We start from the raw sequence: 22,141 nt of genomic DNA, 5'->3' as shown, positions 1-22,141 counted from the left end.
ATGAAATCTGCAGCTTTAGTGAAATTGGCTTCTCTGGGCCATTGTCCTTTCAGAAAGGTGGGCACAGAAGCTGTTGTAACTGAGAAAAGCAGAAGGGGAGGAAGATGTGTGATGCTAGTCAAAATGCTCCTTCCAGGGTGGATTCAGTCAGAGCAGGAGGGCATGGGTGCAAGAGCAGAGGCTGTTAGAGGGTGCTGGTAATGCAGTTTGCTGGTGGAGAGGGAGCCATGCTCTGGCCTTGTAGCAGGAGGGAGTGTGCTCTGACCTTGATGGAGAGCCACCACCTAAGACAAACTGCTTTACTGCTTTGAAGGGCTTAGCAAAGCAAAACATGGATGTAGCTGTGTGTGAGAGAGGTCAAACCAAACTTTTCTCTAAGGAGCTTCCTCTTCTTGAGCAGAAGAAGCCAGAAGTGCCGCCTCCCTCTACCAACCCGTTTCTGGAAGATGAAGCTGGGACAGAGACAGATGAGATTGTGATTGAGAAAAGCGATACGGACAAAGTAAGTCTTTGAAGTTTTCCAGTTGTCAGTGAGGCAGGCTCTGTGTCAGAATCTCTGGTAGTGCCTAAGCTTTTCCCATCACATTGATTTGAAAGATTTGTTTTCACAGCAGTTAATTTAGCACAGTTTTGTTCCTCTGTGCAGCCTACAGGCTCCCAGTACGGCCATGGTTCGCTCTGGCTCACTTCACTGAATCCAAAACAATTGGTATTTTAGTTAATAGCGCGAAGACAATCCCGCCGCGTGAGGGGGAGTTGGATTCTGTGCTAGACCATGCAGCAACAGCTCAAAAGTAAGGACGGGATTTCTGTTAAAGAAAAATGAACAAGCACCATTGGGTTTTCAGATCCCAGAAGAATCTCCCACTGCAAGCAGTTGCAATTCCTATTTTGCCTTGTCAGCCAGGCAAACTCATTGAAGTTGCCAGGCGACTCATTGAACTTTCAAGTGTCAGTTTTAGATTTTCACTCCAAACAGATTACTTCTGGGATTTTTATCTTTCTAGTGTTTTTCATCCATTGCCTCTGCAAAGCAGGCAACACATAACCACTTGTAAAAGCACTGGGCTTCCAAAGCTCTCTGCAAACATTAAAGCAGTGCACAGTAAACGCAATTGTTTTAATTGGCACTGATATCAAAGCTTGTAAGCCGTGTGTATTTTACTCACCAGACAGACATTTCTAAGTGTTGTAAGTTGCTTGAGGCAGGTACCTCTTTTTGTTCAGTGAGTTTACAGCCCTGTAAATGGACCGTTTACAGGTGGTATCCTGATGTATGACCCTAGGACTTACTCAGATCTGTGCCCTGGAGAGATTGTGGGGTGGTAGCTCTCAGCCAGCGCAGTTTGGTGTGGTGCATCCCCTCCAGATGTTCACATGAGCAGGGCCTCTGCTCTCCACGCACAGCTGAAATGAAATAATGGAGCAAAGTTTTGCTCTTTCCATTAAAAATGCAACTTGGACAGTTGGTATTGGCCAGACTTTACCAGTGATGTAGAAGACAGACTGTGGGAACATGGGGAGACACATGTGGTTATTTTTTCTTGCTTTCCCCCATCTATGATGACTGGAAGAAGATTGGCTTTAATGTGCTGTGCTGGGGTGAGAGGACATCGTTGAGAAGTCAGTAGTGCTAGAGGCAGGTGATGAGTTACAAAGCCTTTTTGGTGTTTAGGGCCAGGTTTAGTGAGCAGGAGAACGCATTGCCCTGGCCAGAAACAGTGCAGATGCTTCTGAGAAAGGAGCTGCTCTGCTCCCCGTACATGATACAGAGTCATCCATTGAGCTATCCCTTGTAATGCTTTTTGTGGTGAGATTGCTCTCTCTAGGTGTGCCCTGTGTTAGTGTTCACAACGCAGTGCTGGGCTCTTCTGCAGGAGTGGCTGTCCTGCAGGCACCTCTCTGCCAAGTGGGAGCCCTGTATTTCAGCTTCAAAGCACCTACATGGTTAGTGCCGGTGAGTTCGTGTTGGAGGTCTCATCATCTCCCGTGCAGCCGAAGAAGAGAAGGGACAGGAAGGGTTGCAGTTGAAGAGTTTTGAGTGGTAAAGCTCTTCCAAGACACTAGTCTTGAGAATTCAAGACTCTTGGGAGTGTAAGAGGGAGCACAGGAGTTGGGCAAGGGGAATCCATGTTAAAAAAGAACCTCTTTTAGTGATCCTAGCAGTTCATTTTAATCTGTTTACTTTGGATAGTAATGAAAGGAAACTGGGCCAGCTGCAGACCTCCTTACTGTGACAACAGTAACCTTTTATTATTTCCATCAAACTCAAGGAGGAAATAGCTTAAACATCTGCAGCTTTTGGACAGGATTGCACACTGAGAAATACAGCTTCACTGCTACTGTTAAAAGATTTAGTACTTTCTCCACCAGACATGCTGGGAGCAGCACGGTGCAGAGGCACACGCGCACACGCAGAAACCAGTCCTGCCTTAGGAGTTGGCTTTTCCAGCCTGGTAAATTGTAAACATCATGAATCTGCAACCTCATGTTGGTGCTACCATCCTGGAGACTTGGCAACTGGAAGGTTTCTGTAATTACCTCCTATTGTTTTCCTCCCGGCTCTGATGAGCACGCATCCGGGAGAAATGGGCAGGCACTGGCAAAGGGGCTGGGGTGGAGTATGCTGGGTAGTGGATCTCTCCCAAAGCTGTAAAACTTGACATTCTCTACTCATGCTCTCAAGGAGAAGGTTAATGAAGCCAGTCTTGTAGAGGTGGTCTGGTCTCCATAAAACCTTTGCTTGCTTTAGGTTTGCTGCCAAATGTTGGTATTCATTGCATCTTTGAGTCTTAATTACTTCTGAGAAATGCTTGCCTTGTCATTCTTTGCTACTTCTGCAAGTGACTTCGTGCTACCTCCTCTGTCATTTAGGGAGAGTCTGTCCTTTAGGCTCACTTGTTTTGCTTTTCTTACACTAGAAAAAAACAAACAAACTTTCAGCTGGAAAAAATCATGTCTTCATTGGCTGAGAGCTGATCCTGGCTTTTTGTGAAGAGAGGCAAGAATTCTGTTCCAGAGTTACTGCAGCCCTCTTTGCAGGCAGTGAAAAGTCATCAGCTTGCTGGGAAGCAACAAGAAAAATTGTCTATCAGTGAGGGGAAAAAAAACTACAATGTAGCTGCAGAGCAAAAATGAGCTTAGAGGCTCTGCCCGGCCAGTACTTCAACATGCACAAATTTAGGCATGTGAGTAGTCCCAGTGGCTTCAGCGAGATGTGCTTGGCCACTGGGTAGAGAACGGTACTAAACTAAAATGAGAGTAAAACAGATGACTCCCAAATGGCACATGTGCTTAATGGTCTAAATGTGATTTTAAAATAGAAGCCTTTGCATCCCCAGAAACATGTTTCACAGTGAAAGCAGCCCTGTAATGTGGCCTTTATAGTTCCTGCTCCTCCAGTAATTACGTTCTGTTTATCTAAATAAAATTCATCCAGATGAAGTCTGTAACTTTGAGTTATTATCCTTAAATGTAGGGATTATTCAGCGTTGCTTCCAGATAACTGCTGCATTTCATTTCCGAGGTGACTAGAGGAGTCTTGTTACTGTTCAAAGGGCGCAGGAAGGTTTTACTTACAAACTGCATTAAGATTCTTCTGCTGAGATCTGTTAGTGTGCAGCAGTCTTCAGTTTAAGGCTAAGAACATTTTACAAGTGAAAAGCTAATTTCTTGGAATACTAACAGCTTGGTAAGTGCGAGGGAAGACTTGGACACACGGATGCTGTATGTGCTGTTGATTACAAGCCTTTGATTTTTTGACAATAAATTTGTGTGTTATAATATTTCTAAAGAATTGAGTCCTTCTGTGCTGTTGTATTACTGTTTCTCCTAGGTCTTACAGAGCAGGTTGGAAACCAATGCTCTAATGTTTTCTTACAGCCAAAGAAGCCAAAGGTCCCTGACAATCCTTTCCATGGCATTGTTTCCAAGTGCTTTGAGCCTCACCTTTATGTGTATATCGAGTCCCAGGACAAGTGAGTAACCAGCTCTTTTGGATTTGTTTGCTTTTGACTGTGTTGCAGCTGGATTGTACTACATTCTGTACTCAAGCTGCAGAGGATTAATTTCTCGAAAGTCTGCTTTCTGATTTCACCAGGAGCAGTATTCGTGGTTGGAGAAAGTTATAACAAGTAGGGCCTTTGCTTGGGCAAAAATGATCATTCAGAGGGCTGTGGACGTTGGTTTCGTATGTAATTGTGAAGGCCTGCGGGAATGATGCCCACTGCCTTTCTGCGGCTTAGTGTTTCTGAAATTGCTTCTGTTGCCTCTGCAATTCCCACTGCAGACATTTGCCTTTCCTTCGTCTCATGTCTTCCACAAATAGTAGGTTTGCTTTTTGTGTAAAATCCACATGTGGCTTGGTAGCAGAGGAGTTTCAAGATTTGCTTTATAGAAATAAGTTATTTGAGATCCTTAGATGAAAGCTGCTGTAGAGGAGCTGGCTGGAAGATAACATTATCATCACTCACAGATCGGGACTTTGTCAGAGGCTTTAATCCCTGGAACCCTTCTTTGTCCTCCTCTTTCACTTGCAGCAAAATAACTTGAATGAAAGGAGCTTCCAGCTTAGAGCTCTGAGAAGTTTTTAGAGCTCTCGGCACGCTTTCTTGTGCACCTTGATTCACGCCCTGGTTAAATAACATCTCTGTAACAACTGCAGCACTGGCTGAGAGACAAGGTAGTTGGAAAAGGTTTGATACAGTCTTTTAGTGCAGGTTAGTGGCTGGACAGGAGAAAGAGGTGCCTATCTCCTGTAACTTCTCTGTCTTCCAAGGACCTACATGTGAGAGAGCGCTCATAGTGTCCTGACTTTGTCCAAACTCCAAGACAGTCATCTTGAAAAAGGTTTCCCATCAACATTTTATGCCTTAAAGAGACCAATAAAATAAAACCTTGTACAATAGTCTGTCATGCAGATTCTCTGCAGTGTAACAAACAGAAACAGATATTTGCCCTCCTGCCCTCAGCCAACTGAGCACTAACTTGTTTGGATCTCTCTTCCTTTCTCACAGGGGTCATTTTAATCCCTGTTTTGGTAATTCTGCCCCACTGTGCTCCTAGCTCTTACAGGTTTTTTTTTTCCCCCCCTTCCTTTTCCTTTACTATCTTGAGATGTTTTATATTAGCTTTAGAGCAACAGACTGCAAGGAGTTCAAAGTCTGTCAAAATTGCTTTCTTTTAAGATTTTCTCCTTCTTCCTTTGACTGAACTTTTGAGGAATCTGTTGCTGATGCCTGAAATTGAGGAGTTGCTTAGATAATTAATTGTATATTTGGGCTCTGAGTAGTGAAAGTAGCATGACGGTTTTGTTCATCATTCCCTTAAGTCTGTGGTGGAAAGCAGCTTGGACCTTCTCTCCTGAAAAATTGTTTCCATACTGGTTTAAAGAAATACAGTGCCAGAATCTGTTGCAATTTAAGAGGAGACACCTGAAAGAAAGACTTTAAAGATGCTGCTCCCCACCCTTAGCTGCAATGTAAGTATCAGGTTTCTCAACAGCAGAGTGGATTTCATTTCTGCCCCTTTGGGATATGTATCTTTAGCTCTCTGTTATGGTCTTTTGGAGCAACAGAAGTGCACACGTGTGAGCCAAGCTGTTGTGCAGGAGTGAAGACAGAGCTCTATCAGGTCTGCAGTGCTGAGAGAATGCAGAGCCTTGGTTAAGTGTGCTAAAATGCATGTGGGCATTCACGTTGTTTGGAAAACTAGAGCTTTCTCTTTGTGGTGTGTGTCTGCAGCCTTCATGGAAACTGTCCTGCAAATGGTCCCGGTGTCTCAGTGCCCTTCCCCAGTGCCCAGCAGACACCAACCATCGACATCACTAAACAGATGGACGTACTGAGCACTACCGTCTTCTCTTGTGCTGCTGAGGAGTTACCTGGTTCCTCTCAGGATTGTCAGAGAGGCAGGAAAAGCGCTGAATAGGTTGTACAAAATAAAAAAGGAAGGGGAAAATAGGAATGAAAGGATTTAAGAACCAGAATAAAATTCCCTTTATATCATTTCATTTCATATTTTCTCTTGGTTAGATTTGGAGAGTTTTTGCTCCCAATAAATATGCTGCTTTAGGATATACCATATCTGTGGTACCACAGAATTTACTGTGAGCTTTTTTGCAGAGCCTGTAGAGAGAAAATGTTCATTTTCTGTAGCTTTCCTGCCTTCTCCATATTTCACCTCCCAGTAGCTTTTTGTGTCAAATTCCTTGTGCTCCCATCGTACCACACAAAGGTTTTTAGCTTTCATATTATATCTGAGCCAACTGAGACTAATGTGTGGGTTTGATTGACATCAGCTGAGCTGTACATTAATAATATATTAGTTCCCTTAACGCACAATATCCTGATGTTTTGCTTGTATCAATCCCATGCTGAAATAAGAGCAGTCCTCATGGCCTGCCTTTGACAGGCGCTTTGTCCAGGTTAGGATCAGAACAAGCATGAAGTTCTATCGCTGCTCTCCCAGCTATTTTGGACAGCTGCGTTTGCTCGTGCGTCCCGGTTGACAAGACCTTGGGGGACTGAGAAAATGTAGCTATATTTCGCTTTGCCTCGGAGAAGAGGAGAACATGTGGAGGAAGCATAAAGAAACAAAAGCCATTGACATTCCTCATTGTGTCTTGAGACTGAGAGCATGAAAAAAAACCCGAGTGGCTGGTGAATGCTAAGAAAGCCCCACTTTGTTGCCCATACGGAGCAAAAGCGCAGATGCAGAGGTGGAAATGCAGCTGTTTAATTTAGTGGGGCTTTTGACAAGGAGCAAGCCACGTCCGCTGTATTTGAGAACCTGGAGGAACGCTGCAGCGTGCAGCACGTGTGAGCCCTCCTGCAGCAGCCATCTGCTTGGCTCCCCGACAGCCACGGGGGGAGGTATATCTGCTCCACTGTGGTCCAGTACAATCAGTGCTTCGGTTCAGCGTTCAAATTGCTCGTGCCAGTGTAGAGATTTATCACAGCAGTTGAGCAGCCTGATGTTTTTACAGTTCTTGTAACAAAGCCGAGGAACTGTGCATTTATGTGGAATCAGAGCTATGTAAAGTACTCAAGGCAGCAAGCAGTCAGCATGAAAAAAGGGGCTACTTGTCTTCGCAATAGCCTATGAGCCTCGCTTAAGCCGAAGGGCCTTGCTTCATGATTTAAAGCCCTGCTATTTCTACCCCAAGCATATTTCTGTAGATGAGTTTGGCCCAGCAGATCATCCACGGTAGGAGCTCAGCCGTTTTGGTGCAGCAATCTGTCGGCTTATCAGGGAGGAGCCAGGTCACCTTTTGAACTTGTGCAGTACTTTGAATTCCTTGGTAAATTGGAATCAGAGTGTTTTTTTCTCTTTCACAAGATGAAAAGAAAGAAAGGACAGAAACTGGGGAAAAGTTTTTGCCGTTGAAGGACTTTTTCCCGTTCATTGACAAGAGTAAGTGTGAATGTGCTGAAGAGTCTGGGCCACTGTGCTGATGGTGAGGCCATACCCATCCCTGCAGAATTAATGACCTCTCCTGTTGCGCTGGGTGCCCTGAGAGGTCAGAAGAACGTTTTAAGTTTAAACTCTTTGACAGGCTTTTAAAGCAGAGTTTTCATTTCTGTGGATAACATTGCAAAGTCAAATAATTCTGTTGCTGAAAAGTAATTATATTAACTATAAAGTAATGCCTTCTTTTTCCTAAATGGTAGTTCAGTTTCTTGTGGGAGTTACGGTTCAGGTTCTTTCTTTTCCCAGTCTCCTTCTAAGGATATGGCTTTCTACTCAGCTACCTGGATCATGGCGTAGCACAGCCGTTACGCCTTCAGCAGTGAGAAGCGTAAAGGCTGTGCCGTGGGAAGGGGAGAGCTGGGGAAGTGGAGCCCAGACTGCTGTGGAAATGAGAATATAAAATACAGGAATTTCAGAACTTCTTTTGGTCAGCAGAGTGCCACACTGTCATCTGAAATGTCTATATTCCTCAAAAGCTAAACTTCCTTGTGGAAGGATGCATGTATTTGTCTGGGGGAGGCAGTTTGCTGTAATTGAGTTCGTCTGGCGAAGGTTACTGTGCTCGGCTGAGCTCTGGTTTCAGCAGAGTTGCTCTTGGTTCCTGACACGGATGTGCTGTCTCTGGAGGAGTAGGACCAGAGGAACTCCCCAAGATCAGAAGAGTTCTTTGGTTCTGTATTGATGGTTCTGGCCTTCTGCCATGCTAAAAGCCTTTTTGTCGTGATGAAATGGTGGAGTGAAGTTTATTGTTGCCTAAAAACCAAAATATTTGAGTAAGGACCAAGTTATAATGAATCACTCGAGACAATAGGAGGGCTTTTTGTGCTTTTAAAAAGAGTTTAAGTAGGAAGTGCACTTTGCGCTCATGCTAAATAAAATTTGTTTAAAGAATGTGTGAAGTTGTGCAAAACCAGGTGGTATCCAAATGGGACCAAGAAACAGCAAATGGCACACCATTTTGAGCACACCCTTTTAAAAGCCGTGCTCCCCAAGGTCTGCTCTGGAGGCTGCTGATATGGGAAGCCTGACTGTTACTTTTGCTGGTGCCAGGAATGAAATTTGATCATAAGCTTTATGTGCTTGCATCAAATGTGCTGAACCCTGTCCTGGCAGACCTGCAAACTTTTATATGTGCCTGGAGAACAGATTGAAACTGCCACTAAAACCCTTTGAGTACAAAAGGTCGTTACTCATCGGCCCAGTCCTCGTTATTGTGTGAGGTTGTGCTGAGGGGACGGAGATAAGAAAGGGCTGGGATACCCAGCTGCTAAAATCTGAATCTGTTTGCTGGTGCGACAAGATGGGGCATCTGGTTTTAAGCCTTATTCTCTCCCCTCCCTCTGTTTCCTCTTCCAACATCCTGAAATATTTTCCATTGTTCCCCCTCACCAGAAATCTCAGCGAACTGATTGACAGGTTTGTGGCCGACTTCAAGGCTCAAGGTCCTCCCAAGCCCAACGTGGACGAAGGAGGAGCCGTCCTGCCCAGCTGTGCCGACCTCTTTGTGTACTACAAGAAGTGCATGGTACAGTGCTCCCAGCTCAGCACGGGCGAGCCCATGATAGCCCTGACCACCATATTCCAGAAGTACCTTCGGGAATACGCCTGGAAAATTCTATCTGGAAACCTGCCCAAGTGAGTGAGTTTTGCTTCCCAAATGCTGCGACACTGTCTGATGAGACATCTCAGTGAAGAGCAGATGCTTTATAGAGATAACTAATAAATACGTACTTGTGAACACTTACCTTTCACTGTCAAAGAAACCACTTAGTAGCAGTGGGACTGCTTTTACATCATGATTTTGTCCAAAATTTAATTTGTTGCACTGAGAAACAGCAAGAAACCAAATGGACAGTCACAGCATTGTTTTCCTTTTAAGGCCCCTTGGAAGGTTGCTTATTTGGCTTTGATTAACAGTCAGATTTACAGTTTCTTGAGGTTGCATTTGAAATGTCAGCCCAAGTCTCTGTAGAGAGGTCTGGCTTTCAGAACTGCACTTAGCTCTTCTACTTGGGTAACCAGTTCATACTGTGATTCTTAGCTGCCTTAGCTCAGCTCTGTACACACATATAATGAAAGGGATTTAATTTGTGTGATGCTGAAGTGCTTACCTGTAGCTTCTCCTGCTCTGTAGCATTTTATATATGTATTAATAAAATATGTAGATGTAAATCCAGTAAAAATAAAGGAAATCATTATGAGTTTACACAAATAATGATTGAGTTTACGGGCTGAAGGAGCACCTTGAGACATTGCCAGCCTTAACTACAGATAACTTTGTATGCTACTCATCATCTTCAATTTGTTTCCCTTGTGAAACTGGGAGCAGCAGAATGAATTTCTGAAACCAGTAAAATCTTCTACAGATGGAAGGGCAGAGGGTTACATCTAGACAAGTGGAAAGATAAATTTAATGTGCATTCTCCATCAGACCTCAGTTGCATTCTTTATACTCATTTTTTTGTGTGCTCCATTTTTGCTGTCCAAGATAAATATCAATGTCCTATTTTTTTAATGGATTTGGATTATAAAGAGCAGAGAGGTAGGGAATTTCCTGACTCTAAACTGTTCTGAGTCTTTCTTTGTTGATACACAGCCTTTAATCACTGGAAGATGGTTGAAAGAAGCTGCATCTTCTATAATTTACTGTGTTGATACCATCAGTTTTTTAAACAGGTTACCAGGGCTTCAAATGCTTGCCGACATCTGTTTAGTACCGAGAAGATAAACATGACAAGCTGCCTGATAGTCACTGAGATTTTTCTGTACCCTGTAATTAGATTTTGAGTAACTGGCAGCGAAGGTGAAGGTAGCTGAGGAAAGCTGTATTCCCCTTGCATCCTGATCTGCGTGTTGTGAACGAGTGTACTGTCTTTTGCCTGAAGACTTGCTACAAGATTCTGTTTGTCTTTCTAAAAGACATTCCTTAACCAAAATAGCAGCTGTGGGCTTGTTGTAGAATGACACTGAGCTGTGTTGCATTGGGCTTTGGTGATCATAAGGATTTCTTTTGGCGTTGAAATCTAGCAGTAATTTTGCAATGTGCATCTGTACACTTGAAAGCTTTACGCTTCTTGTCTTTTCTTTTTCCAGGACAACTAGCAGCAGTGGTGGGCTCACCATCACCAGTTTGCTGAAAGAAAAAGAGGGCTCTGAAGTGGCTAAGTTTACTTTAGAAGAGCTTTGCCTCATTTGCAGCATCCTCAGCACTGCAGAGTATTGCTTGGCAACCACCCAGCAGGTGAGTTTTCCTCTACAGCACCTCCGAGGTGGCACCCAGCGCAGCCTCTCTTCTGGCACGAGATCCTGTGCTGCTCCCTCTTCAGGGTTAGGCTGCTGTGGAGACGGGAAGAGTCAGAAGTAGTAAAATGTCCGTAGTGGTCTCTGCTTCACATAGCATCCTGTTGATTATGAAATTATTTCATGGCTATATCTATATTTCAGGGAAAAGACAGTATTGATTTTGTTGTTTCAGCCTCAGAAAAGTAATTTGCTGTAATCCTGCTTTGCAGCATCAGTTTTGGATTCAATCCTTTTATACATTTTACATAATTTGTTTTGGATTTGGGCCCAATTTTTTTTTTTTTGAAAAGAGACTTTTTGTGGTTCATGATCTCCATTTTATAAAACCAAGAAAAACAGTAATTCACAGTAGGTTTGTGAAGATGCTTCCATGAAATATTGGGACAGGGTGGAGTGGAGGCGAGAGGCGAGGAAGTCTTTATGCTGATATACTTTGCAGCCGCAGTGTTCCTTACATTCAGGTGCTTTCAAAATGCTGTAGGTTAGTAGATGAGCTGTGATATTTGGCCGTATCAGGACCTCTCCACCAGGAGAACTGGCAATCCTTCTCCTCTGCTGTTTGGGGACAGACGGGATGTTGGAAAACATCTTTATTAGCAGGACAGGTGCCATGGTGTTAAGCTAGTACATTAGCACGTTATACTAGAGTTACATATGTGACCTTGGAGGTTGCTTCTTTGAGGACACAGTGCCACAGGCCATCCTGGCAGTGTCTGGGGTGTCCAACAAGGAAAATTTCCATGGTTCAATTCACTGTCTGAGTTTTGGTTGTTGTCTGTGCACAGATTAGGTTTTAAGAAGCTGACTTTTGCAGGACGTAAGTTTTCAAGAATGGTGATTTCAAGTAAGAAATCTGATCTTTCCGTTGCTTGGTTTGTTTCCTGACAGCTGGAAGAGAAACTCAAAGAAAAAGTGGATGCGAGTCTAGTGGAGAGGATCAACCTGACAGGAGAGATGGACACTTTCAGCATGTACGTTCAGCAGATGTATCCTCCCAGAGTATATCAAACCATCCTAGTTTGTCAGCCAGATGGTGCTGGAGTAATACGAGCCCAAGATCTGAGTGTCGTAGGACTCACCCAGATACACAGCCGAGGCACAGGCATTTCCCTGGTGAAGGAATGGTCATCCTTTCGCCAGTTCAAGAGCAGCAGTAGTACAGCCTTCGCGTGTAGTCATTCCCCATCGTCCTAGCCAAAGGAACAAGAGCACTGGAAAGGGGAAAGGAAACAGTGAGTTTCCATTTGAACCATCATTTGCATCTTGGCAGCTCTGTGAGGTGGCTGTTACATTTCAAGAAATGAAGCTATTTCAGTACATTCCTTCCTGCTTTAACTTCCCACTGTTAATCAGAAGCCTTGTCAGTCTGATCAAACCCCATTTCAGTTGACATAAAAGACTGATCCAATCTTATATTTGGGGATTCTAGTTGAGAAAAGATTATCATCCATTAAAATAACTTTTCATGTAACGATACTAAAAATACTGCTTTCTAACGTCCTCTCCTCTCCACCACTAACAAACAGATTGAATATTTTCTGAGAGAAGGAAATCAAGGCAAAAATATAATTGCTTTGCCTCACATAGGATAAAAGAAAACCTTGGCAAAGCTGCGAGAATAATCCCTATCACCAGCTCTCCTTCTCCCCAAACTAAGACTCAGCTCAGATAGCAATAAGAATTTTTTAGAACACTTCCTTCCTGTGGTTCCTCATCTCCTGCTCCAGTGGGCAGGATCCCACTGAATCTCCATCCAGTTTTTTCACATGGTCTTGGGCTCTGTTCCAGGCTGCAGAGACTCCCTTCCCTTTAAATATTTCTCAGACCTATTTAAGAGCAATTCGTTGACCAAAAGCTAGGGTTGCCGTGTCCACTAAGCCAAAGCAATCAAGGTAACTGGGTCAGTAGAAACAAAGTACGCCTTATGCTGGGATTTTCTTAACATGGACAAGTCATGGGTGAGTGTTGTGGGGTTTTGTGACCTGTCCAGCAGGAGACACCTACCTTGAGTCGCTGCTGTTTCCAGAGTGGTTGCTTCACGAGGTGCTTGGTTGTAGGTGGCCAATATGACGTGTTTTGGAAATTGTTTCAATGTATAGTTCACATTTGCTGTTTTGGAGAGCTTTAAAGTTAAACCACCAGGCCTGATGTATCTTGTAACAAAGGTTTTTTAATTGACTTTGAATCTGTTCCAGGGTAGTGCTTTGTCCAGTCTTCTGTCAGCGTAAGTCATAGCTATAAACCTCTCTGGCGTTTGCTCATGCAACATCAAACAAGTTGTTTCTTCTGGGATTTGATGTATTGTTAGACATGGTCATAAAGAAAGTGATAAAACCTGACTGCTTACACACCCTGGAAAGTGTTCCTTCTTTCACAGAACCACCCCAGATGCGTATAGAGTGGTCAACTCAGAGGGTTTTGCCCCTGAGGTGGCTAAGTATTTTATTTAGGAAATGTGGAAAAGATAATGAGCTCTTCCTGAAGCTCAATAGAAGGAAAATTATTGTTGTGTAAATCCAAAGATCCACTATTCCCACCTCCCTACCCTGGTGATCTGTTGTGAGATTGTGGGCAGCGTTCAGAGACCACTTGTGAAGGCCTGAAAGCATTAAACTACTATAGTAAGAACTTGTATTAGAGCTGCGCTGCTCATTCGTGGCCTTGACTTCCCTATGCTTCAAGTTCTGTGCATCTGTCGGGGATCACATGAGGATTCATTAACTGCCACTGAAGAACCATTCTGTGCTGCCCGGGGCAAAGGTTTAAAGTGGCTCCTAGCAGAACCAGGGTCCCAGTCCTCTTGGCTTCTCATGATGCTTTGTGTTTGCAGCACTCTTCTTGCTGCACCTTTACTCCTTTACAGCAGGGATTTATTTTGAAGTGGAGACAAATTTGTTTCTCTCCCTATTTGCAGTCTTGTGGCTTTTAGGCGAGAGCCTGTAGGTGGTGACCCACCTTTGGACAGACTCCTGATGGATGGAGACTGGTGATGAAGTCCCTTTCCTTCCACTGTGAGGGTTGCGTTTCATTTGGGTGCTGGACCGCAACTCTTTGTTACAAGTTGGTGACAGTGGGCGCCCTGCAGGAGTCAGCTGTGCCCAAGAGATGGTTATTTCAGTCCAGCTCCCTTGAGCTGGTAGGATCCCCCAAGGGAGTAAATCCTGTCGTGCCCAGCAGATGCAGAGGCACCGGTGGAAATGGTCACAGGCTTTTTTTAACCCAATGCAAGTTTCAGCTCGTGTAACTTGAAGCTAATGGTCACGTCATCTCCCATACTAATTTTTCTAACTAATTTTGGATGAGTTTACCTTTACAAACAAATTAATTGCTCTGAAGTAACAGTCTTTTCCTTGGCCCCCTGTTCCAGTCTTTATGTGCTGGAGCTCTAGGAAAGGGAATAGACAACCTCTGTGTGCTGCAGTGACGAGCAACTCCCAGATCCCAGCAGTGGAATTACAAGTGGGTGATGCTGTATCTCCATGAGGAGGTGAACACGAAATATTTTGAACAGTGAGCACAAGAGCAGTATCCAGAGCTTCATGAAGAAGATGTAGGGGAGGAAAGATGGTTTGAGGAAACATTGGTTATAGATCTTGCGATTCCCATCTGTGCTGCCACCATGACAAAGAGCAAAAGTAAAATCCGGCTCTTACGTGTATAATCCCAAAGTTGTAAACAGGCATCTGCGGCAGATTTAAAGTTTACACTGTTTTAAAAACTGTGTATAGTAGTGAAACACGGTCAGTTATTACTTCTCGCAGAAGTTGTCTGTGATGAGTACCGGGTTATGTGCCCTTCGGGTGGTCCGAGCTGCCGCACACAGTGTTTCTCGGCTGTTGTTTTAGGATCAATCGCACCTTTATGAACATCATAATATCGTGGCCTCAAACATGTCTCTAAGCAATATCATGCCGTTTAAAACCAAAAGGGGCGGGAGAGAAATGTGTTTGACTAATGTGTGCTTTAGTCTGGTATATGTCTGAGAGAAACTTGAACAATGGATGGCGGCAATCCTAGACATAGTGTAAATAAGGCATCTGCCTTGATCTTCTCAAATGGGAGACACGTTCAGAACTCGCAGAGACGTAGATTTTTAAATCTACTTTGCGAGTTCCTGTGAGTGGTAGAATAGTGACTGTGAGTAAGCGGAGAGATGATAAAATGTTAGTTTTATACAGACTGGATTAAATTCGAAGCCACATCCCAGTCTGGGCTCAGTACTCAGGGCTTTCTCCTCGTCTTAGTGGGAAGGTGGGGGTTACCCCGGTCTGGTGCCGTTGATCTCCAGTCCTTTCTATGTGTCAAAACAGGAAGGTCACCTATAAAAATGCCCTCGCCACACCAGAGCCCATTGTGTAGCTCCTGATGAACAGCATACAGAATTTCCCAGCTTCTTTTCAGTACAAGTTTTAGCCATGTGTATTCCCAGCGTAATGCTACTGTCAGCTAGTCGATGATTTTTCTCCTTACACCGTCAAATCTGCCAGTTCTGGCGCTGTGAGGCTGAATACTATTTTAAAACTCATGCTTGATTGGTTTTTTTTGCAGTGTGATCTCAAACAGCATCCAGCTGTTGGTGCAGGACCTGGATGCAGCCTGTGACCCTGCCCTGACTGCTATGAGCAAGGTAGGGGGCAAATTTGTTTCGGCAAGCAGTAGCCTTACAATTCTTGTGGAGTTCTGGTTTGCTTTGGTTGCTTGACTTCGCTATCGATGTATCCTTTTACGTTCCCTTGAGACATAGCACTGTATTGGTTTCTTCTTGCTTCTTAGAGCAGCAATTCCTGTATTTATAAATACATCCTTCACTGCAAAACCTTTTCTTATTCAGATTAGAGCTTTCAGTCTTTGCAGCACATTAAAAAGCACAGACAACGAACTCTTAAGTGTATAAGGATTTCTCTTTCCACTCTTGATGCCAGTGAGAGCCTTTAACATGGGGAAAACTTTTGTTAGCCTGAATTTCAAATACACCTTCTCGTTTGCTGTCCTCTTTGTGTTCTTTGACGAGGAATTTTACTAGCCTGCTTGTTTGTGGCTTTTAAATGGAGGTACTCAAAGGGTAATATGGAATTGAGATTGAGCCCTACTGCTTCTGTGATCCCCTCAAGGACATATGGAGCCATTCCTAGAGAGGACCATGTGCTTAGTGCTTAAGGATTTTGTTGCAGTTACACTGCTGGCTTTTATACGTTTGAAATGCAGAGCTGCGTTTTCTTGCCAAAGTATTGTGAAAACTCAGACTGCTTTAGACAGAGGTGAAGACAACAAAAGTGGATTGAACTATTTTTTTAATTAGAAATATTAAACATAGAGCTCCATTTTTGTAGGATCAACACACTGTCTCGCTGCCATGAATTTTAATAGCTTTCTGCTTTATGATGTGTTCCAGCTGTAACTGGCCCCGCCACCCCCAGCTAATATTTGAAGTGGAATGCAGCTGGTAATAGAGCTTGTACTTGTTCCAGATGAAAAGAGGACTTTTTTTCCCAGTAAAATAACACCATTAGGAAGGGCTCGGCACTTCAGGTGGTGTATGTGTGCCATGTCAGTTCCTTAGATCTCCTGAACCTACATAGCGTAGTAGATTTTGAATCACTGAGCTCTGACTGTTTATACCCGAGTAAACCACAACCTTGAGAAAGCAGCAGCTGGTGGGCCATTTATTTTTGTCTTTGGAACACTGGTAAAACACAGCACATGTGATGGGACGGATGATACATAAACAAGTTAAGTGTTATGAAATTAGCTAAATAAATACTTGTCACTTGTGCACACATTCCACTGTTTGCATCAGACAGTGTCGCTTTTATGTGATTTTTACTAGACCTGCATTTGGTGCAGGAGTTTTTTTCCTTCTCTCTCCTCCCCCCTTTCCTTCAGGGCTCCATTATTACTCTGACAGTTGACTAAGAAATGCATATCGTTATTTAAGCACAGAGTTAGTATTCGGGTGTGTAAAATTTCAGTCCTTAATAAAGGACGAAAGATTCTGTGCCTGATCCATTCCTGTTTTCCTGTACTGGAAAGGCATGTCTGTCTCAAGACCCCTACTCATTAGGGTTCTTTCTTTGTTTAGCTTCTTTTCATTTACCTCACTTTGGTGTCCTCCAGGATTCAACTTTCTCAGTCCTTTGTTGGATTCTGACTGGGCTTTTTTTCTTGCAAAAATGTTTGATAACTGTAGAGGTAAATCAAGAAATGCTTAAACCTCTAAATCGCCTTTGGCTCCAGGCCACTTGAGAGATTTAACACAGAAAACAGCATTGTGAATATTGCTTTCAGCTGGGAATGGTGCTGTTTCCCTGGTTCTTTACCTTGCGTGTTCTGAAAGAAATGGTAAACGATGGGAAGGTCTCATACTACAAAATTTGTAGGTGATAATCTTTACTCAAACTTTATAGCAAGTATAGAACGATTAAACATGGCTGTGGGATGGGGAGCTGGGATGTGGAGTGGAAGAGGAATTTGCCCTAAACCCCTGTTGTCATATTCTGGATAACAAAATACTGTGAATGTGTTGTAGTGCTCCGGAGCAGGCACTTAAATCGCCTGGTGTGCTTTATTTTTAATTGCTGGGATAAGGGAACTGCTAATCTGAATGGAATGTCTTTGCCCCAGTTAAGTTTATGGATTGCGCTGGGTAAGGTTTGATTTATTTTCCAAATTAAGCATCGATTTATATGTAAAGCTGTGCTTGTAAGCGGGGCTGGGGGACATTTTAGTGACTCATATCGATCGCTTGCTGGTTTTTTATATTTCGCTAAAACCTTTTGGCACAGCTGCAGTTCCCTACTCCCTTACAACCGAGTGGACAACAGCAAGCACTTAAACACGAAGCTCTAATAATCTCTCCAATACTTGCAAGGAAAGCTCCAAGAACAGAGCAAACAGAGCTGCCAGCTGCTGATTAAAAGTCAGCGTGGGTGCGTTTTAGCCATCACACAGGGTGCAGCAACAGTGCAAACCAAAACTCATGTTGAAAAATGACAGAAGCAGTTCCAAAGGAGGCAATATCTGCTGCCTGCAGCACCCATCAGCTTTCCTCCCCTCCCACCTCTTCCTGGCCTGGAGATGCTCCCTGTACCCAGATGTTACAGATGCTCCCTGTGCCCAGTTTGGAGCCTCTAACAATAAGCTGGGATGTGACTGAGCACAGCGAGACTTGGAGACTGATTCATCCTCCATTAAATCACAAAGCAACCCCTTTGCTAGAGACCCATGTCAGAGCTGGACGTGGAGATAGCTGGTGGCTCCTGGTTTGGCCCTGCCACCCCACTCCCAGCTTTCTGTGTCTCACAGGGACGTGTGGGGACATGGGAACCCACAGCTGGAGGGAGCCAGGAGCGCTCCTCAGCTCAGGAGGTGCTGCAGCTCTTGTTATGTACCAAACCACCCCACAGTTTCGCTCAGCGTTTCCTCTCTTCTCCCTCTTTTAAGAAAGCACCCTAAAATCTTAAGGGGTTCCATGTTTTTGTTGTAAAAAACAGCTTTGAAGGTAGTGCCAGATTTTCAAGCCCGGGTTCTGCCCGTGAAGTTGGCTGCATTGCCTGTGTCCTTGTGGCGTGCGGGTGGCTTTCAGCTGCCGCTGGGGCACCCCATGCGCTGCTCCCTTCTCCCTCTGGCCGGCACACGCGAGGCCTCGCTGCTCCCGTTCTTTGGGCTCCTTTTCAGCTGATGTATGTAAACTAGGTGGATATCCCAAGAAAAACATAGGAGAAGGGGAAAAAAAGAATCCGTTTAAAATGACAGAAACAAAACTTTACCAGAAGAGTTGGGCTCATATTTCTTGTGATGACTTTTCAGTATGTGTACTATGTCTTTCATTGCAGCTACTGGGTTTTTTTTGGGTGAAACACACCCACATAAACACACAAAGGGCTATTTTTATTGTTCATGCTTTAAAGGTTTGCTTCTAAAGTATTGCTTTTGGAATGAAGGCCAACAAAATGAAAAAGCTACTGTTTTATTGTCGTTGCAATAATTCAGCTCAGCAGTCCCTTCCCACTTTCTGGCCATTCCTGCTGTACAGAGATGGTCTCTTAGTTGCTGATCGCTGTCTGTCAGGAAGGGCCAGAGCTGGGAATGTGCAAATCCATCAGGGTGACAGGCGCTAAGTATTTTCTTTAGATATGACAAGTTCCGTGAGAAGTAGAAAAGCAGTTTTCTCTTGAACAATCTTCCAGAGGGGTGGGAGATGTGATGAAAAGCCATAGAGCAGACGATGAGACAGATATCTCTCCTAGCCAGCCGGGTGGTGTGAGATGGGCAGGTTGGGGTTTTGCTTGTTTAGTTTAAATAAGGACAGCTTTGATAGGACACGTTAGACTCTCTCAGACACTGTGGTTTTACAAAGAATTTGGCTTCTCTTGCCCATTGATTCACTTAGGCTATTTGGATGGGATTGAACTAGCTGCTTTGCAGGGGACAAAGTAGCTGTAATTTAATTAAAACCAGCAATAAAAAACTTTACATGCAAAATCCAGAACTTGAGAAAACAGGTTTGGGGACAAACACCCCCTCAAAAGAAAAAACTCAGCTTTGGCGTGTGTCCTGGTTCCTCTCTTGATTTCATGCCTTCTCCTGCTGTTCCATCTCCAGCATGAGGAACCGCATCTCCAAACAGTGAGTTGGAACACATTGCAGAATGCGTAGTCTGAACGGTAGCAGAGCTACAAATGCTTTTCTGCATGCTTGTGTTCCTCAGTGACACTTTATTAGACACATGGATACTTGGCCAAGCCTTACCAATTACCTCTTTTTTCACATGACTGTGCAATCCCTGCATATGGCAAATGAGGCTTAGAGAAAGTCAGGGGAGTCGCACATATGGCTCACAGGGGCTGTTCCCTCGCAGGTCTGCTCACAGTAAATGGAAACAAACCGGGAGGTTGAGTAACCCTTCTTGGTTTTTATTTTTTTGACATGTGTTTGGGATGAGCTGAAGTTGGCATCCTGACTTGTGCACCACCAGTGTTTGCAGGGCGAGCTGCGCTGGTGTAGAGTGCTTTGGACTTTATTTCTACCTCTTCCATCTATCTGTCAGCAGGCTCGCTAGTATTAAAGTCTTGGCTGCCATACAGGAATCCAGACTTTGCAAGCTTGCAGATATTTGCTCAAATGCCTGTAATCAGGATTTATAAGAGCACTTTACCCTGGCAAACTGGAAACTGTTAAATATTAAGACAGTCTGGTGTGCTCCAAAAGCTTTTTTAATCCTAGTGGTTCCCATTTGTGTAGGTTACCAGTCACAATCTCTCTCTGCTCTGGTGCAGAAAGGGATTATTTGAGTTTTCTGTGTTATCTTCTTGTGGAGGAGTTTGCTCCGTCAGAATAGTGATGAAGAACATGACCTTGGTGCTGAATCACAGAGGCTTGATGATTCCTTAGAGATTTTTCGGCAGGAAGTTCATACAGCTTTCCTTACCTTGAATCTTAACGAGTTAAACAGTCTCTTTGGTTGTTTTTTCCCCTTTGTGCAGATGCAGTGGCAGAACGTGGAACACGTTGGTGACCAGAGTCCTTATGTCACCTCAGTGATTCTCCACATTAAACAGAACGTCCCCATCATCCGCGACAACCTGGCCTCCACGAGAAAGTATTTCACCCAGTTCTGTATAAAATTTGCAAAGTAAGTTACCAACCTGTGGCACAGGGTTTCTCGGGGTCTCTGGTTCTCACTAGTCTGTATGGGACAGTCTCTTTGCCTTCAGCGTTGCAGCATCAGGGGTGCTCGGTGTCCAGGGGAAGACGCTCTTCGTCCCGAGCAGCACCTGGCAAGGTTAAAAGATCGTTCAGTTTCTTGTCTCGATTTTCCTGCTGACTGTAGACATGACTCTTGCTATGGGAACCTACTTTCCTTCCAGTGATAAGAGGCTATGGTGCTTCCAGGCACAGAGAAACTGAAGCATCATTTGTCTCAAAATACCTTTATAATAGCTATAGCACTGTGAGAAGGGCATGTGTGATGAGGGTGTTTTAACTTCACAGTCTAAAAGCTGTTTTTCTGTGCAAAAATAGTTTAGGAAGGAGGGGAAATACATGTTCAGATTTTGGGGGCTATTACAAGTGCCTTCCTGGCAAGTCGCTTGGGCAGCAGGGAGGAGCTGGGAAATGAGACAGAAATTCCCCTTGCCTCTGGATTTAGGGTTGAGGGTGCAGCTCTCCAGGATCTTTTGAACATCCAAACTTTACAGCTGTCTGAAACAAAAATTCAGTTCTTTGGGCAGATACTTTGAACTCTTGCCTGCTCGCCTGTGGCCAGCTGAGCTTTGCATGCCGATGCCCCAAGAAAAACCCTCGGGAGGACTCTGCCAGTTGTAGCTGCTGCTTTTGGTGTTGCATGTGACCCTGCTGGTGGAGCAGTACCATACGGATCATGTGTCACTCTAAAATACCTTAATGTTTCATTCATCTCTAATAAGCTAATCAGCCTGAAATAAACTCTATGGCCTGGCAGTTACTGTGTGAGTTCGAGACTGGAGCTTCAGCTCCTGCTTCAGGATGCAGCTGGCTCTTCTGAGAACCATCAGCTTTCGCGGCAGGGAGGCTGGCCTGAGAGTTTTGTTCCCTCTTTCTATCTCAGGGTACTCATTAGTTTGCATTAAGGAGCAGTTACTGATAAATCATATTATGACGTTGCCCATAATCACTGTTTGAAATGCTGTCTCTGTGAAAATTTATTGCACTTAAGCCTTCGATGTGGTTACGCTTGAATTTTATATCGCTAACGTGGTGATAAATAGAAACCCCCATTTAATCATCTGTTCCCAGCGCACTCTTAATACCTCAGCTTAGTTGCCTCCCTTTTAACTTTATTGCTAAGCACGTACCAAATAAACTCCAAATAAAATACCCAGCTCTCATATTTGAGAGAAGTTCCCATCTGAGTGCCTTCATCCCAGCGTGCTCTCTGGCAAAGCGCAGAAACCTGCAAAACTGCCGCTCCCCATTAAAACCTTTTTAATAAAACTAAAGCACGTTAAAATTAAGGCACAGTCCGGAATTCTCTGCACTGTAGATCAGGTGTAGGAGTGGAAATTGCATCTTTTGAGTGCCCCTGAAGATTGTTTTTGCTGGATTATATGTAGTCCTTCTGTACAGCTTGGTTTTAAGGATAATTAGCCCAGTGGTAAGGGTGCACTGTCCTATTAAAATGCCTATTTTAATGCATACAAACATTTTGTATTTTTGAAGCTTTGAATTCTTACGGAATATGCTGACCTGCCCGATATAAAGACCTGGCATTTTGTGTGCCCCACAACGCTGCAAATCCTTTTAACAGGCATTGTGCTTCGGCGTATGCTAATGCCTGTATCAGTTTTGATCTGCCAGCCGTTCCTCAGCTCTAATGGATTGTATAAAGCAC

The 22,141-nt window shown here is 44.0% G+C and overlaps 1 protein-coding gene across 4 annotated transcripts in view; it reads left to right on the top strand.

Moving 5' to 3' along the window:
* VPS53 (VPS53 subunit of GARP complex) overlaps window positions 1-22,141 on the top strand; it is a 67,870-nt gene that overhangs the window by 31,968 nt on the left and 13,761 nt on the right. For 3 of the 4 annotated variants that reach the window (XM_054084922.1, XM_009558495.2, XM_054084924.1), the window contains 7 exons: window positions 401-502; window positions 3,883-3,977; window positions 8,863-9,105; window positions 10,564-10,711; window positions 11,662-11,744; window positions 15,322-15,400; window positions 20,256-20,404. In XM_054084922.1, coding sequence (XP_053940897.1) covers window positions 401-502; window positions 3,883-3,977; window positions 8,863-9,105; window positions 10,564-10,711; window positions 11,662-11,744; window positions 15,322-15,400; window positions 20,256-20,404 — 899 coding nt within the window. The remainder of the gene's footprint in view (window positions 1-400; window positions 503-3,882; window positions 3,978-8,862; window positions 9,106-10,563; window positions 10,712-11,661; window positions 11,745-15,321; window positions 15,401-20,255; window positions 20,405-22,141) is intronic. The other variant, XM_054084923.1, reaches the window with a different exon arrangement.

Source organism: Cuculus canorus, chromosome 20 (genome assembly GCF_017976375.1).
Source record: "Cuculus canorus isolate bCucCan1 chromosome 20, bCucCan1.pri, whole genome shotgun sequence".
Classification (NCBI taxonomy): domain Eukaryota; kingdom Metazoa; phylum Chordata; class Aves; order Cuculiformes; family Cuculidae; genus Cuculus; species Cuculus canorus.
Note: the sequence above shows the minus strand (reverse complement) of the source record. Positions and strands in the feature narration are given on the sequence as shown.